At 45.3% G+C, this 13,911-nt stretch overlaps 2 protein-coding genes across 3 annotated transcripts in view; both read right to left on the bottom strand.

Annotated features, from left to right (window-relative positions):
* Nucleotides 1-126: 126 nt before the first annotated feature.
* LOC147216381 (homeodomain-interacting protein kinase 1-like) lies at nt 127-8,631 on the bottom strand. The gene is made up of 10 exons (XM_086178420.1): nt 8,321-8,631; nt 4,069-4,193; nt 3,757-3,950; nt 3,455-3,646; nt 3,129-3,316; nt 2,914-3,037; nt 2,032-2,151; nt 1,834-1,914; nt 1,558-1,730; nt 127-1,444 (listed from the first exon to the last, which is right to left on the bottom strand). Exons 1-10 carry the CDS (start codon nt 8,338-8,340, stop codon nt 1,270-1,272), a joined length of 1,392 nt encoding a protein of 463 aa, XP_086034546.1. The 5' UTR covers nt 8,341-8,631; the 3' UTR covers nt 127-1,269.
* Nucleotides 8,632-9,856: 1,225 nt separating this feature from the next.
* Nucleotides 9,857-13,911, bottom strand: part of cica (capicua transcriptional repressor a) — a 36,652-nt gene continuing 32,597 nt past the window's right edge. For both annotated transcript variants that reach the window (XM_086178418.1, XM_086178419.1), the window contains exon 22: nt 9,857-13,386. In XM_086178418.1, the coding sequence (XP_086034544.1) occupies nt 13,124-13,386 (263 nt within the window). In that variant the 3' untranslated portion in view covers nt 9,857-13,123. The remainder of the gene's footprint in view (nt 13,387-13,911) is intronic.

The following is a 13,911-nucleotide window of genomic DNA, read 5'->3' on the forward strand; positions in this document are numbered from 1 at the left end:
AAAAAGAAGAGATTCTTGACAAGACAAGAATTCACCATGACCTAGATGACAGAGCCTCCACAGACATAAAAAAAAAGATATATAAATAAGTGACTGTACAGAAATCTGCAAATTCAAAATGTGTGTAAATTATAATCCAGCTCAAACCAAAACATGAGTTGGCTAAATTGCACGAGATTTCGGCATCACTCTACAAAGATGATAAAGTATTGCTAAATGTTCAGTCGCATGCGTTGAATCACCAAATTGAAAATGTACCGCAGCGACCTCGGAGTAGAAGCTATAAGCTGTCGACCTGTCGCTCTGAGGCCCTTTGTCGATCACTGGACTTGTTTGGAATAAAATGACGACATCTGGAGTGATAGCCTCGTTGCAGACATCTTCATTGAAGCGTTGCAGTGTTCAATTGCAGCGAATTATTGAAAATATATCCACAGTTCATCAAATACGTCTCAGGGGAAGGCAATATAGAAGTGTTTTTGATTTGTGCATGTTTATCACATTTCAACAAGTACCTAAAAAAATCAACAAAGCATTTTATTCAGTAACAAGAATCATATAATAATTGTACAGAGAAACACTGTTGCTATCGTGCCTGACATTCACACACACACACACATACACACACAGAAAAAACTCAATTCATAGTAAGACATGCTTCCCCCATGTGTCATCACAGCTTCCCCTTTCGCAGTATCGCCAAATACCCAAACACTTGTTTCTTTTTGATATTGGGCAGCACAAAGTTTTTCGAACATGCTTCAAGACTTTTGATGTTAAGGATACGAGATCGTTCCAATCGTGACTGCGTACGTTGCCCTTTACATGATCCTAGCTTCCCTTTAAAATGGTGTTTCTCCTCTTCACATCACATCTCACCTCTCACAAGTGGTGTGAACCCCCTCCTTCCATTTACCTTGCCGCTGATCCCCCCCGGAGCATATGCCCCGCTGGACAGGTCAGGGTTTCCAGATTCATATGACTACCGAGTCGTATATTTTTAGCATGATGGAAAAGAAAATTGGCACCTATGTACATGTTGTTTGCAGAGAACCCCACGGGGATTACCGTTGAATCGGAGCACGCAGTCGCACTCACACACAGATGATGTGCTTCCATTGTGTGAAATTGCAGTTTCTGTTTTCACAGCCTGCCAGCGGGGCGTCGCCGCGGCCCGGTCTGCGTTCGGGACGACGGCAGAAATTCCATGAAATGGAATACGTCTCGGAGCGGTACCGATTTCGGCGTGGGCATCTGTCCGTCTCGAATCTACTTGGTCTTCAAATCAGCGGGAACGACTTTGTTTCTGCCTTTACACAAAATCCGCCTGACGTTGCCGACCAAATCGCCAAGCCGTTTCAGGAGGCTCTTCTTTTCCTTGTCTCGTGGAAGCCGAGCACCCGGGTGTGCCTTGTCGCCCATTTTACGAAAGCTGCTTTTCGCACTGAGAGAAAAACAAACAATGTTGATAAACGCCCTGGACCCCCTTTATATGAGAATGCCTGTCAGGAAGTTCGTCTAAACTAAAAATCGAAGCCTACAAAGATAGTCACTTACTATGTGCTGGTGTCCCTCTTGTCGCGCAGATGGCCCATGGACACAAAGGAGTGCTTGAGGGCCTTCCTGGGAGTGCTCCTCCGCCGAGCATCCATATGCAGAAGACCCTTGAGGAAACTCACAAACGCTCTTCGATCCTCCAACAAAATGGACTCCTGTGTATCTGAAGGTAACTAATTTGGTAAAAACAAATAAACAGGCAGATGATAGACCCGCGTCCTATCTCCGGGGTCATACAAGTGTCGATCCTTTCCTAAGTCACAAAGGACAGCTTACTTTTACCAGTGCCTCCAAGCAGATAGACTTCTTCCATTCGTCAATCTGTATGCCCGTCTCACGTTGGAACTCCATTGGTGTCTACAGCCGGGACATATATGTATTTGGACACCGTCTCCCAAAAGTTTTCAGTCATTTCAAAGAGTTGAGGTTTGATTGGGGATTTGATAACACGTCAAGGAAAGTCAAAAACGATACCTTTAACCACCATTTTGGGTAGTCCAAGTGTTGGCACTCCTTGAAGAATTTTCGGGTATATTTTCCGGCGCAGAGAAGACGGTCGCACGGCTTGCCAAGTGTTTCTACCATACACATCAACTGGACAGAGAACATCAAGAATTAAATCGCCAAAAATCACAACACTTCCCTTTTGTTTGAGTTTCGAAATGCAGAGCAGGATGTTCTTCCTGAGGAGACTGAGGTTGTTTGGTGTCTGTAGCGGGCTCTTCAAGACCTTCTGCCAGTCCGCGGTTGCTCTTCTTCACTATAGTGTGCTGGTTGCGGTGCCAGGACTGGTGAGGTCAATAGGCTCAACAAGCTGGTGAGGAAAGCCTGCTCGGTGATGGGTCTGAACTTGGACAAGCCGGTACCTATCCTGGACAATCCTTCCCGACCCCTGCACGATGAGCTCATTCGGGCGACGGCTCATCCCAACCCGGTGCAGAACCGATCGCTTCAGGCGCTCCTTTGTGCCCACGGCAATCAGACTGTACAACAGCAGTCTGGATACAACTCTGACCGGCCGAAGGTGAATCTGTGCTACCTCACCACACTCATTCACACATGTCATGTCCTAATTCCGTTATCTTTTTTTTTTTTTAATCCTTGTTGTTGTCACTCCGTTCTCACCCTGCTTATCCAATTTTTCTCTTGGTTTTTTTTCATTCTGTTATCTATTTTTATCCTCGCTGTTGTTGTCATCACTTGTTTCTTCTGTTTATATGTCTCTTCTATTTGATATCTATATTCATATTTATTGATTTTGTTATCTTTGCGCTGCTGTGACTACGAATTTCCCCTATGGGGATCAGTAAAGCGCTATCTTGTCTCTTCTTATCTTATCTCATCTTATCTTCTTACCATCTGGTACTCGTTGTCCCTGGAAAACAGAAGCCTGCCGGTGTACAAGCATCCCAGGAGACAGCCCAGACCCCACATATCTATTGCCTCGGTGATTGGGAGTCCCAGGATGACCTCGGGTGCCCTGATGACGTGGCACAATGCATTCGGCGTTTGGATCAGAAAACCTCTCGGAAAACCGTCGGGGTGTAAACACATCCGAAGATGGACCCTACCTGTATCCCAGCGCCTGAATATTTTGTCCCTGAAAATTTGACGCCTCAGAGGTTTTAAATGACATTCCGAAATCGATGAGCTTCACCCTGAAGGGCTGGTCCTCATGGTTGACCAGCATGATGTTGTCCAGCTTGAGGTCAGAATGGATGACTCCGATGCCCTTAAGTGCATCCAATGCCGTCAGTAACTGAGGGAGGAAATGGAGACGGACGAGGGTGAGGATCCCGAAGATTTATGTCCGCGCACTCCTTGATTTTCAGGCGATAAATAACCGACTTTTTTTTTTTTTTTGTCAATAGGATGATAAGAATTTCATAGTCGTCACCTGGTGTGCTATTGGCCGTATATCATAGAGCGATAGCGGTTCGAAGTGTTGCTCCCTCCAGAGATGCCACAGGCTCTTGTCAAGCATTTCAAATGCCAGGCAAGTGTGTCCTTTGTCTACAAACCACTCAATAAAACATACAATATTGTTCTTGACTGGATCGATAGCCTTAACGGCTTCCAGCATTCTAATCTGTGGAGAACAGAGAGAACTTTTGTGTCACGGTGGCAATCATTCGGGTATCAACTGTCAAAACACATCCGAGTAAGGGCGCGGTTATCGTAACGCCCCGGGCGATCTACCTCTCTCTCAGAGGTCTTCTTCGTCTTCAGGATTTTGACGGCCACCTTCTTTTTGGTCCTCGCTTCAACACACTTGACCACTTTGCCAAAAGCTCCCTCGTCCACAAAGTCCTCAACGATGTAGAGACCGGTTTTCCCATTCAGAGTGTTCTTCTTGCTGGACTGGTCGCTGTTCATCTTCGCCTCTTGACAAACTGGGGAGAAAAAAAGCGACATGGTGAATTTCAATCATCGGTCTTCTGTAATTTTCTCGATTGCTCCCCGAAGGAGCTACCGGATGCTATTTCCAGAAGAGTGTGTTGTTTTGGCTACCTGTGCGAGGGGGTAGACTAGCCGCTGCACTGCAAAGGAGACGCGTCTGGAGGGCAGCACTGTGGTCGGGGAAGGAGTAATATCCACAGTGGAGTGGAGACTGGAGTGGACAGCAAGGAGTAGGACTGTAGCAGGACAAACAGACATCAGGTCAGGCCTAGTTCCAAAGAGAATTTTCAGGAAATAAAAACAGAGAGAGTTGACTTAGTATTAGAATCAGACTGATTGCTGGAATGAGTGGGAGACAATTACGCCGCTTGAAAATGCCTCGCTTCTCGGATGTATTGGACCATTTCAGCAAAACGCAGCAAAAACAGTAAAACGAAACAAGATCATCTATTTCCAAGGGTTTAGTCCGAACGGAAAGTGCCGCCACATGTCCCCGGACAGTTAATCTCTTTCAGTTAGCTGTCAATGGAAATAGTTATCTAGACGCTGTAAATGTGGACTCTGTCCTAATACAAGGAGGATCACTGTTTCTACATTGAGAGACTTTGTTTTTTTTTTTTGAAAACGACTATTTACTGAGGCCGGCATGTGATAGCAGACGGCCGGAGAGGTACGACCATCCGTGGAAATGGCGGCCCGAGAAGCGCCCTGACCTCAGTAAGTTGTCCTTTGTGTCTCCGCCTAAATGGTCTCTGGTTACATAGCACTTGCAACACATTTTGCCAGCCTTGGTGGTCATGCCAGGCGCTAAACAAGCCGTCGGGAGCAACCGGAGCAGTTCAGCCGCTTTCTGGAAAAACTGAGAATCAAATCGCCAACCTTCCGATTCGTGCGATGCCCTGCTCTGCCGGCTGAGCCACAGCTGTCGAAAGCCAAGCGACACCTGCTGAACAGCGCTAAAGTTTCGGGGGAAATCCAGGAGAGTGGCTTCTTCGAAAAGACCGAAGAGCCCCGTCTGGTGTTCGGCGGATGTGAAAGCAAAACACAGGAAATAGAAAAAAAAGACGGGCTTTTGATTATGATCGAGGGATTATCGGAGCAAGTGGATCGACGGTCACCATCGTCCAGCACTGGGGACATTGGGTTTTAACGTTTCTGCTAACACAACTTGTGAGTCACGGGAGAACAACACTTTCTTCATATGAACAGATCATACAGATGATCTGATCCTTGAAAATTTTTTCAATGATAGTGACACAAAACAGGAGCAGATGAGCACTTCCTGGTATACAATCCTGTTCCATTGATTATCCGAATCCGGCAAAGTTATACCGGCAAAGCTACATGTCTCAATGTGTGAGAACAGAATGACCGCGGCCCCGACCTCCCTCCTCTAACTTTTATCGGAATAAACGTCACCACGCAGTCGAGAGGTTTTTAAGCGTCATTTGACAAGCGTCACTTGTTTGTTTTATTCCTGGATACTCCTTGGATCAGGTCAGGGGGATGAACAGCGTGTTTTTCCTTCCTAATCTTAGAAACAGTGGGAATCTCCACAGTCTCTCAAAGCATCATCCCAAAGATTGAGCCTCGATTCTTGTTTTTGTTCTACTTCACTCTTCTGCTTCATTTTCCCCCTTCCTCCTCCTCCTCCTCGTCTTCTTATTAGTTCTTCTATCGAGCCGCGGGATTTGTATTCCAGATCTTCCGTCCGTCGGGTGTTCGGCTCTGTTTCTGGACATCTACTCTTTTTGTTTGAGAGCTTTTTCCTGCTACCTGTGCATTTTAGTTCAGCTGCTCCCTGACTACAATCTGTTCATTCAAATCACCACCGTCCTGCAATATAACTAGTATCCCATCCTTCATTCTCTCAAGCTACCTGATCTGTAGCCCGTTACAATGAATAGTTTTGTACAACCCCAATTCCATAAAGGTTGGGATGCTGTGTGAAATGTAAATAAAAACCAGAATTTGCAACATAAACAACATAGCGGTAGTCGAAACTGAGACATTTCACCATTTCATTGAAAATGTTGTCTCATTTTGAATTTGACAGTGCATCTCAAAAACACCGGAACAACAAACGGCAGGAAAAACAACTGGCAAAAAATCAAAAATAACGCGAGGAGCATTTAATAACTACTTTGCAACGGGTCAGTAACATGAATGGGTGTAAAAAGGGGCATTTCAAGGCCTCTCAGATGTAAAGCTGGGTGGAGATTCACCTATCTGTGACAACCAGAAATGGTGGACACTGGCAGAGAGATCCCTCCTGATTCTAAGAATCAGGAGGGATCTCTTTGCTCAAGGGACAAGGTCAAAGGTCAAGACCGGATTTTTGCGCTCTTCGTGGGCTGTAAAAACGGGCATAATTCTCAGCCGGACATCACCGCATGGGCTCGGGACGCTTCCGGAAATCACTGTGTGTGATTCCTCAAATGCAAGCGAAAGCTGTATCACGTATCGTGCAAAGAAGACGGTGTTTATGGCCACGCTCATTTAAAATGGTCTGTTTTGCGCAAATTGCTATTTGAAATTCTTTATGGAAGCGGCGGTTGCCGAGTCACGTGGACTAAAGAGGCGAGGGCCTGTCCGGCTTGTTATCAGACGGGACAGTTCAAAAGCCTGCATCTCTGATGATGGAGTTCCATCGGTGCCGAAAGGTGTGCAGAGGTTCTAGATCAACATCTGCTCACTTCCAGACAACACCTCTGGTTTCCATGTTCTTCTCGTTTCTGCATGGGGTTCCTCCAGGTTCTCCGGTTTCCTCCCATCGTCCATAAATGACAGCGCCAGGTTAGAAGTAGTATTAATAGGTAATTGGTAACTTTAGATTGTCCAGATGTCTGAATGAGAGTGAACAGTTGCACGTCTCTACAGGACTGTTTCAGAAAATTAGAATATTGTGATTCTTTATCTTCTGTAATGCAATTAAAAAAAAACAACATTTAAACAGCAAACTTACAACTTCAGACAGACCTATATCTTGACAAATGGGCACCCATTAAAAAATATTTGGAGAGTTGAAGATATTATATCTATTTGACTGGGTTAGATGTTTTTTTTTTGTTTGTTTTTGTGTTTTTTTTTTTTTGTTTGTTTTTTCAATTTTATTTTTCGCTTGCTAGTGAGGAAATAAGTGACCTATAAAGAATATTGTATAATGTGTATCTTGTTATGAGGTTTTGTAAGAATGTGTGTGACTCTGTTAAGGAACCTGTTCTAGTAAATGTTCAAAAAAAAAAAAAAAACTTTTTCATGATATTCTAATATTTTGAGATAGGATTTTTGAGTTTTCTTAAGATCTAAGCCATAATCAGCAATATTAAAATAATAAAAGGCTTGCAATATTTCAGTTGATTTGTAATGAATCCAGGATGTATGACATTTTAGTTTTCGTAATTGCATTACAGAAGATAAAGAACTTTATCACAATATTCAAATTTTCTGAGACAGTCCTGTATATTTGGCCCTGTGATTGGTCCCGGTCAGTTCGCCTAACGACAGCTAGAATAGGCCCAAGTCGGCACCTGAGAACAGGATACGTGGCAGATAATGAAAAAAAGGAATAAAATAAAGTTGCTAAACCACATACTGCATCCATCATAGCAGCACGGCCTCCCTGGAAAACTGCAGTCCAGACCTTTCACCAACAGAACGCATTTGGCACAACATGAAACCAAAAATCCTGCATCATCTGCCCAGGACTGTTGAGCAGCTGCAAACAGAAAAAACTCTCCCAAAACTCCAGCAGCTGGTCTCCACACCTCCAAGATGTTTACAGACAGCTATTAAAAGAAGAGGGAATGGCAGACATCGTCCTGCTTGATCCACCTGTTTGGTGACTTTCCACGACCTGGTGAAATGTCTCACTTTCTGATATGTTGTTTACAGGTTTACGAGATTTATAAATCTTTACACTAATTTCCAAGTCCCAGCTGTTTCGGAGTTTTGGTCGCATACATACCGGGGGTTCTCGACTTCTATCGGAATTCTGATCACGCGGCAAAAAGTAACGCGATTTTTGTCGCCAGTCGGAATGCATTCTAATCACAGGAAAGCGTCCTTTCACATGTTTAAATACACGCAATATACGAATCTGACTTACACTTGGGAGCCATAATGAAGGGCAAAAGGTTTCCAAATAAACAAGACAAATAAGAGAACGCGGATATAGCGCAATGGAAACAAAGCCGTCTTTCTCGTATAGCGTGGCATGACGACGTATCATCCACACGTATAGTACACGACATAATTGCCTCTATTTTCTGCCCACACTTTGGCTACTAAGCGCTGTTGCTGTTCTCTTACAGTGTTTAAATGGAGAACCCACCTCAGCTCCTCCTCCTCATCATCCTCTCACCTGGCTTCCCCTCTCGTCATCTTCCTTCCCAAACTCCACGGTCACCGTTCGTCCACTTCCTCCGGCATCCGGCCTCAGGTTCGCACCGGGGGATCAATATGGCGACGTCCCTTGTGAAGGCCTGTCCCGCCGCTCACGAGTCTGGCGCGTCTGCAAATGCCGAAGAAGAGACCGGCCCTCAAAACGACTGTCGGGCGAAGTTCTATTCCTTCGTCGGGCTTCGGCGGAATCGATGCAAAAAAATCAGCAGTGGTGACAATGAATATTCTTCAACGCCCGTGAATGAGTGGCCGAGCTTCAGTCCATGTTTGACATCTGGAAACACCTGCCTGGAGGAGGTGAGAACCAAGATCACGTTAAGCGTTGGTTGTGCAACTCACATCACATTATCATCCTTACCTGGGCCATCTGCTTTAGGATATGGGAAACTATCTTTTTATAAATAATGAAAAGGGGGTTCCTATATTACCCAAAATACAGAGCACACTCGCTCTGGAACATCCTCCAACCTCAGAACTAGACGTCAAACAAACCCGCCTACAACTTTGAGGCGGTAACCACAACTCAAAACCAGCGCCGGGGGCTTTTTGGGAAATATTGATCAAGCTGTGATATGACGGCCGGTGCGCGTCCCCTCCTGTATGACAGCTCCAGTCACTTCACAGCTCACCTTTTCACAGACTAGATCACAGGCCCTCCTTTGGCTGGGCGAAGAGGAAGAGGAGGGTGTGATGTCACACAAGGGGAAGACGCCGTCTGTGATATCACAACTATTCATGAGGGTCGCTGGAGGGAGAAGCATAAAGGTACGGGGATGGTGTAGTTAGGAATGTGTGAATAACTGAGTTATATGTCTCTACATGACACGAGAGGGCGAATGATAGTATGTTGCTATATGTGACCTGTTCTATGTGACTTGTGAATGAGTGACTGAATGATTGTATGTCTATACGTGGCCCTGTGACTGGTTCGGGGTGTACCCTGCCTCCGGCCCCCGCCCCACTACGAGCCCTGGTGTAGATAACGAATGAGTGAATAATACAGGATCCAAAAATACTGCGACCATTAGCGAACTGCAGCTTCATTTGACAATGCCTGCATTGTTTTGGAGTGGTTAATCACAGCAAGAAAGTCCCTGGTTCGATTCCTACGGGAGGGGGGCGGCTTTCTATGTGGAGTCTACGTTCTCCCCGTGTCTGCGTGAAGAACACACCTCTGTGGACCCACAGAGGTGTGTATGACAGGGAGAATGGTTGTATGTCTCTATATGTGGCCATGTGATCGAACTCCACGCCGCCCTTCCTTGACCCACAGTGCCGGATAAGTGGTATAAATAACTAATAACGACAGTATGACGGCAGAAAATATGCATTCATGCAGGAAACTGATGATGAACCGATCATTTTCAGTCTTTTCTCAAAGGTAGTTGGTTTGGGAGGTTTTGCCTAAACACAAACACATCCGTGGTGAAACTGTAGAAAATATCACCCGCCCACTACAATCGGGGCAGTGAAATAAAGTCAGGGACCTTGGGACTTTGTGTTAGATCTTTAATATTTTCAATATTTAGTTTCTTGTCGTTTAGAAATATTGCACATGGTCAACATGCCTGCTTATGAGATAAACACTCACCTCGCTCATCCTAAAATTCCTTCTCCAAAGTAAGGACAGATTATTCTTAAGCACAATCATACAGTATACACGCATACATGTGTGTATGCACATATGTCCGTGTGGGTGTGTGTACACCAGCATGTGATCGCACATGCATGTAGATGGGACGCGTTTGCAGACCCGACCCCGGATGAATGTGTACTGATAGTCCTCTGTTTACCTGCGTGTTTATAAATTTGTATATGTATGTATATATCCTGAATATAGTTCTGGTGTTTGCATCCTGAATCAACTCGAGTTGGATAACAGTCAAAATGGCGGACAAGATAGTCAATGGCGACTATAAAAATACTGTCTCTATAGAGTAGAATATAGAACACGATGAAAAAAACACTGTAGATGATGCGGCCGCGCGATGGAGGAACGAGACTACCTGCATGTGCCAAAACATACACACACACCCCAACACAGACTTCAATGCACATATATGGAAATACCGGTGTATATATATATATATATATATATATTTATATATATAATTTTTTTCCACACATCCAACTGTATACAGAGAAAATAAAAGAGATACCCATAATAACTAACCCCCGCGCTCTTCACTCGGGAAGCGAAGAAGCCAAAAAAGTGCTATTCAAAAGATTGAATCGACTTTTAGTAAGTTATACTCTCTATCTCTTCGACAATAACAACATTTGTGTGATTCTGTTTTTTTTTTTTTTCGTTTTGTTTTGTTTTATACCATAGTTAAAGATAGTATCACAACAGCTCGTTCCTCTCAGCGACTTGACTGCACTGGATTTTTAATATCTATGGCACAGAGCCTCCCCCCCCCCTCAACAAAAAAAACAAAACAAACCCACCCCAAAAAAAAAAAAAAAAAACAAAACAGAAAGAAAAAGAGAAAAACAAAACAAAACAAAAAAGTCCTATTGCACCATTTGATGGGAAAGGATAAAGTGTCGATAAGAGAGGGAAGAGGGGAGGGCTCCGGAGACTGCCCTCCAGGGCTGGTCTAGGATCTGCTTTCCCTGAACTAACCCTAACCAGAACCATCCTGAGCTACATAGCGCTTGACCCGGGACCAGTGCTTAAGGGCACTTTCTACCAACGCTTGAGGTGGAGGTGGGAGGGGAAGGGGAGGGAGGGGGGCGAAGAGAAGGGGGAAAGAAAAGGGGATTGTTGATAACACATTGAACAACGTTATAATGTTCTTTTCTTCTTTTTTTTTTCTTTTTCTACGAAAAAACAATCTCTAAACACAATACTTTCCTGATTTAACGGGCGGCGGCCTCAGACAAGAGGGGCCGCGCGGAGTTGTGCAAACACCTGAATTCAACGTTTTACAAAAAAAAAAAAAAAAAAACACAAGACTGTCTTGCGTGAAATCATGGTGGTGATGGGGAGGGGTCGGGAGGAGGGGGGGGGCACAGACAGATTTTGTCCCCTTTTTAGTCTGAGTTTTTTTTTTTTTTTTTTTTTTTTTTTTGAGATTTCTTTTTTAACTCGTGTGGAGAAGAAAACACAAGCCACGAGAGAGAGAAAAAAAAAAAAAAAAAAAAACAAGCCACGGGAAAAAAAAATAAAATAAAATTTATTTCCACGGCAACGACGACAACGAGAGAAAAGCAACGTCATGTCCACTGGGAGGTTCAGAGAAGTTTGGTTTAAATTTGACCCCCTCTCCCCCCCTCTCGCTTGTCGTATTTGTCGCCACCGTCCTGGTTAAAACTACAAACATGTCCTCCTGTGACAGGAAAACCTCCCGCCCGCCCGGTTTCTTCTTCCGTTTTCTCCGAGCCTCTCGACATTGATTCTTCAAAGCCTCACAACCATTAATCTCTTACACATATAATCTCTTTAACGCTGCCTGTACACACAGGATTCGGAAGGGCCCCCCCCCCCCTTCTCCCCCCACCCGCAACATACATACGGACATATTAATCGTCTCCTGCCAGTGAGGATTCAGTCTTTTTTTTTTTTTTTCTCGAAATGGCAATAATTGAAAGGTGCAAAGGTTGGTCACACTAAATCGCAACTCCTGCCGTCTTTTGCTTCTTTTTTTTTTTTTTTTTTTTCTCTTCAGGAACGGACAGAACTCGCGCCTTCTGCTCGTCTTCCTGTTACAATCACCAAAAACTGTGCAGGCCGATGGCTTGGTCAGATCAGGGTTTACTATTCGTGTGTGCGCGTGTGTGTGTGTGTGTGTGTCGATTGTTGAGTGCGTACATTGCACAGATGTGTCCATGCACTGTGTGTGTGTGTGTGTGTGTGTGTGTGTGCGTGTGCGCGTGTGTGCTGTCTGTCTTGCAGCATCGAGGGGCTGTGGAATATCAGTGGAGGTCGTTGGGGTTGTGTTTGCGTCCCGACCACTGTGCTGAGGAGTGGAAGGACGAGAAGGAGGTCAAAGTCAATGGCATCTGAGGGCCGGCTGGCAACAGCAAACTGCATCTGCACAATAAGTGACAAAGTGCCTTTGTGTGTCGTGGTCCTTGGCGGCAGCTCCCGGGAAGGGGGGGGGGAGGGAAGGGGAGGGTGAGGGGGGGCTGCAGACCAAGAGTAACAGTCTAATTTGGTGAGTGCGTGCACGTGTGTGTGTGTGGCTTTGTGAGTATGCTGGAGATCACTTATGCACCAGGGTTTTTTTTTTTTTTTTTTTTTGTGTGTGTTTTTGTTTTGTTTTTTTTTCCCGAGTGTGCGCGCCAGAGAGATAGAGAGTGTGTACCACAGAGTTCGTGTCGAAACTAAAAACTACTGTACAAATGTGCTGATAGTGGATCTGTGAAAATATTCTGGGATACCTTTGGAGAAAAAAAAACAAACAAAAGAAACAAAAAAAAAAAAAAAGAAAAGAAAAACTAAAAACGGGGAAACTACAAGAAGCACTTGACCCGACATGTCTAGAACGTGATTCGCCCGTGTTTTTTTTTTTTTTTGTTTTTGTTTTTTTGTTTTGAGGCTTCGTCCGAGTCGAATCAAGCGATTCTCTGGTACCTCGAATCTCAGCGAGTGTGTTCTCCCTGGGAGCGACTGGAGGGGTCGGTGCCAGTGGAGCAGATCCTCCTAGACAGAGTACTGGTTTCTACAGATACAAGAACATGGCGGGGTTCACACACACACACACTGCTCTCTCGTCGTCTCCTCCTTGATTTTCCTGCCGCCGCCGCCGTCTCCGGCTTACGAGCTTTCGCTTTTCGACTCCTCCAGAGTCTGGTCTTTGTCCTCTTGCAGCTCGGCCCCTCTGTCCTCCCGGGTCGGCGGACCGAAGGAGGAGCTGTTGGATGGGGCTGGGTTGCCCTCGTTAGACCCCCCGGGCTCCAGGGTCCCGGGCACGGCGTTCTGCATGATCTTCTGACGGACCTCGCGGATCTTCAGCTGCAGGCACCCCTTGGTGGGGAAGGTGTCGGAGAAGCGTGCCTGGAAGGCGGTCGTGGCCTGAGCTGGAGAAGGGGTTGGACAGAGGAAAACATTACGATGGCACGTTCAGCGAAAAAAAAAACATGCGCGGAAGATGTGTCAGAGGCTGGGAGGTGTTCATCCCATTCTACTCCCATGCAACTTCAGTGTCAATGATCTCCATCAGAAGGTTTGTGTCTCCATTGGGACTGAACTGCCACTGAATTTTGAGGAAACTGTGCACACAATGTTAATATAAAAGGATCCAAGAAAATGAAAACACATTCATTCATTCATCTACCCTGCTAAGTCTGAACTCATGGTGGCTGGAGCCTATCCTGGATGTCACGGGACGAGAGGCAGGGTTCACCCTGGACGATCGCAGGGCAATAAATGGATATATACAACCATTCACCCTTTCATTTGTACGTCTGGGCAATTTAGAGTCTCCATGAACCTCCTAGGTGCTTTTGGACTGTGGAAGGAAGCCAACGCAGACAAAGGCAGAACACGGAGACTCCATTAAGAACGGCCCCTTGTCGGAATCCAACCAGGAACCTTCTTGCTGT

Source organism: Fistularia commersonii, chromosome 30 (assembly GCF_037954325.1).
Source record: "Fistularia commersonii isolate RoL2024-O1a breed Wild chromosome 30, RoL_Fcom_v1.0, whole genome shotgun sequence".
NCBI lineage: Eukaryota > Metazoa > Chordata > Actinopteri > Syngnathiformes > Fistulariidae > Fistularia > Fistularia commersonii.

Bases quoted from the DNA above. Each gene is read 5' to 3' on its own strand.
- LOC147216381 (XM_086178420.1), bottom strand. From the start codon at position 8,340: ATGACGAGAGGGGAAGCCAG. The intron at 3,647-3,756 runs GTAGATCGCCCG...TGTTCTCCACAG, and splicing joins AGAAGACCTCTGAGAGAGAG to ATTAGAATGCTGGAAGCCGT. The intron at 3,317-3,454 runs GTGACGACTATG...TTCCTCCCTCAG, and splicing joins TACGGCCAATAGCACACCAG to TTACTGACGGCATTGGATGC.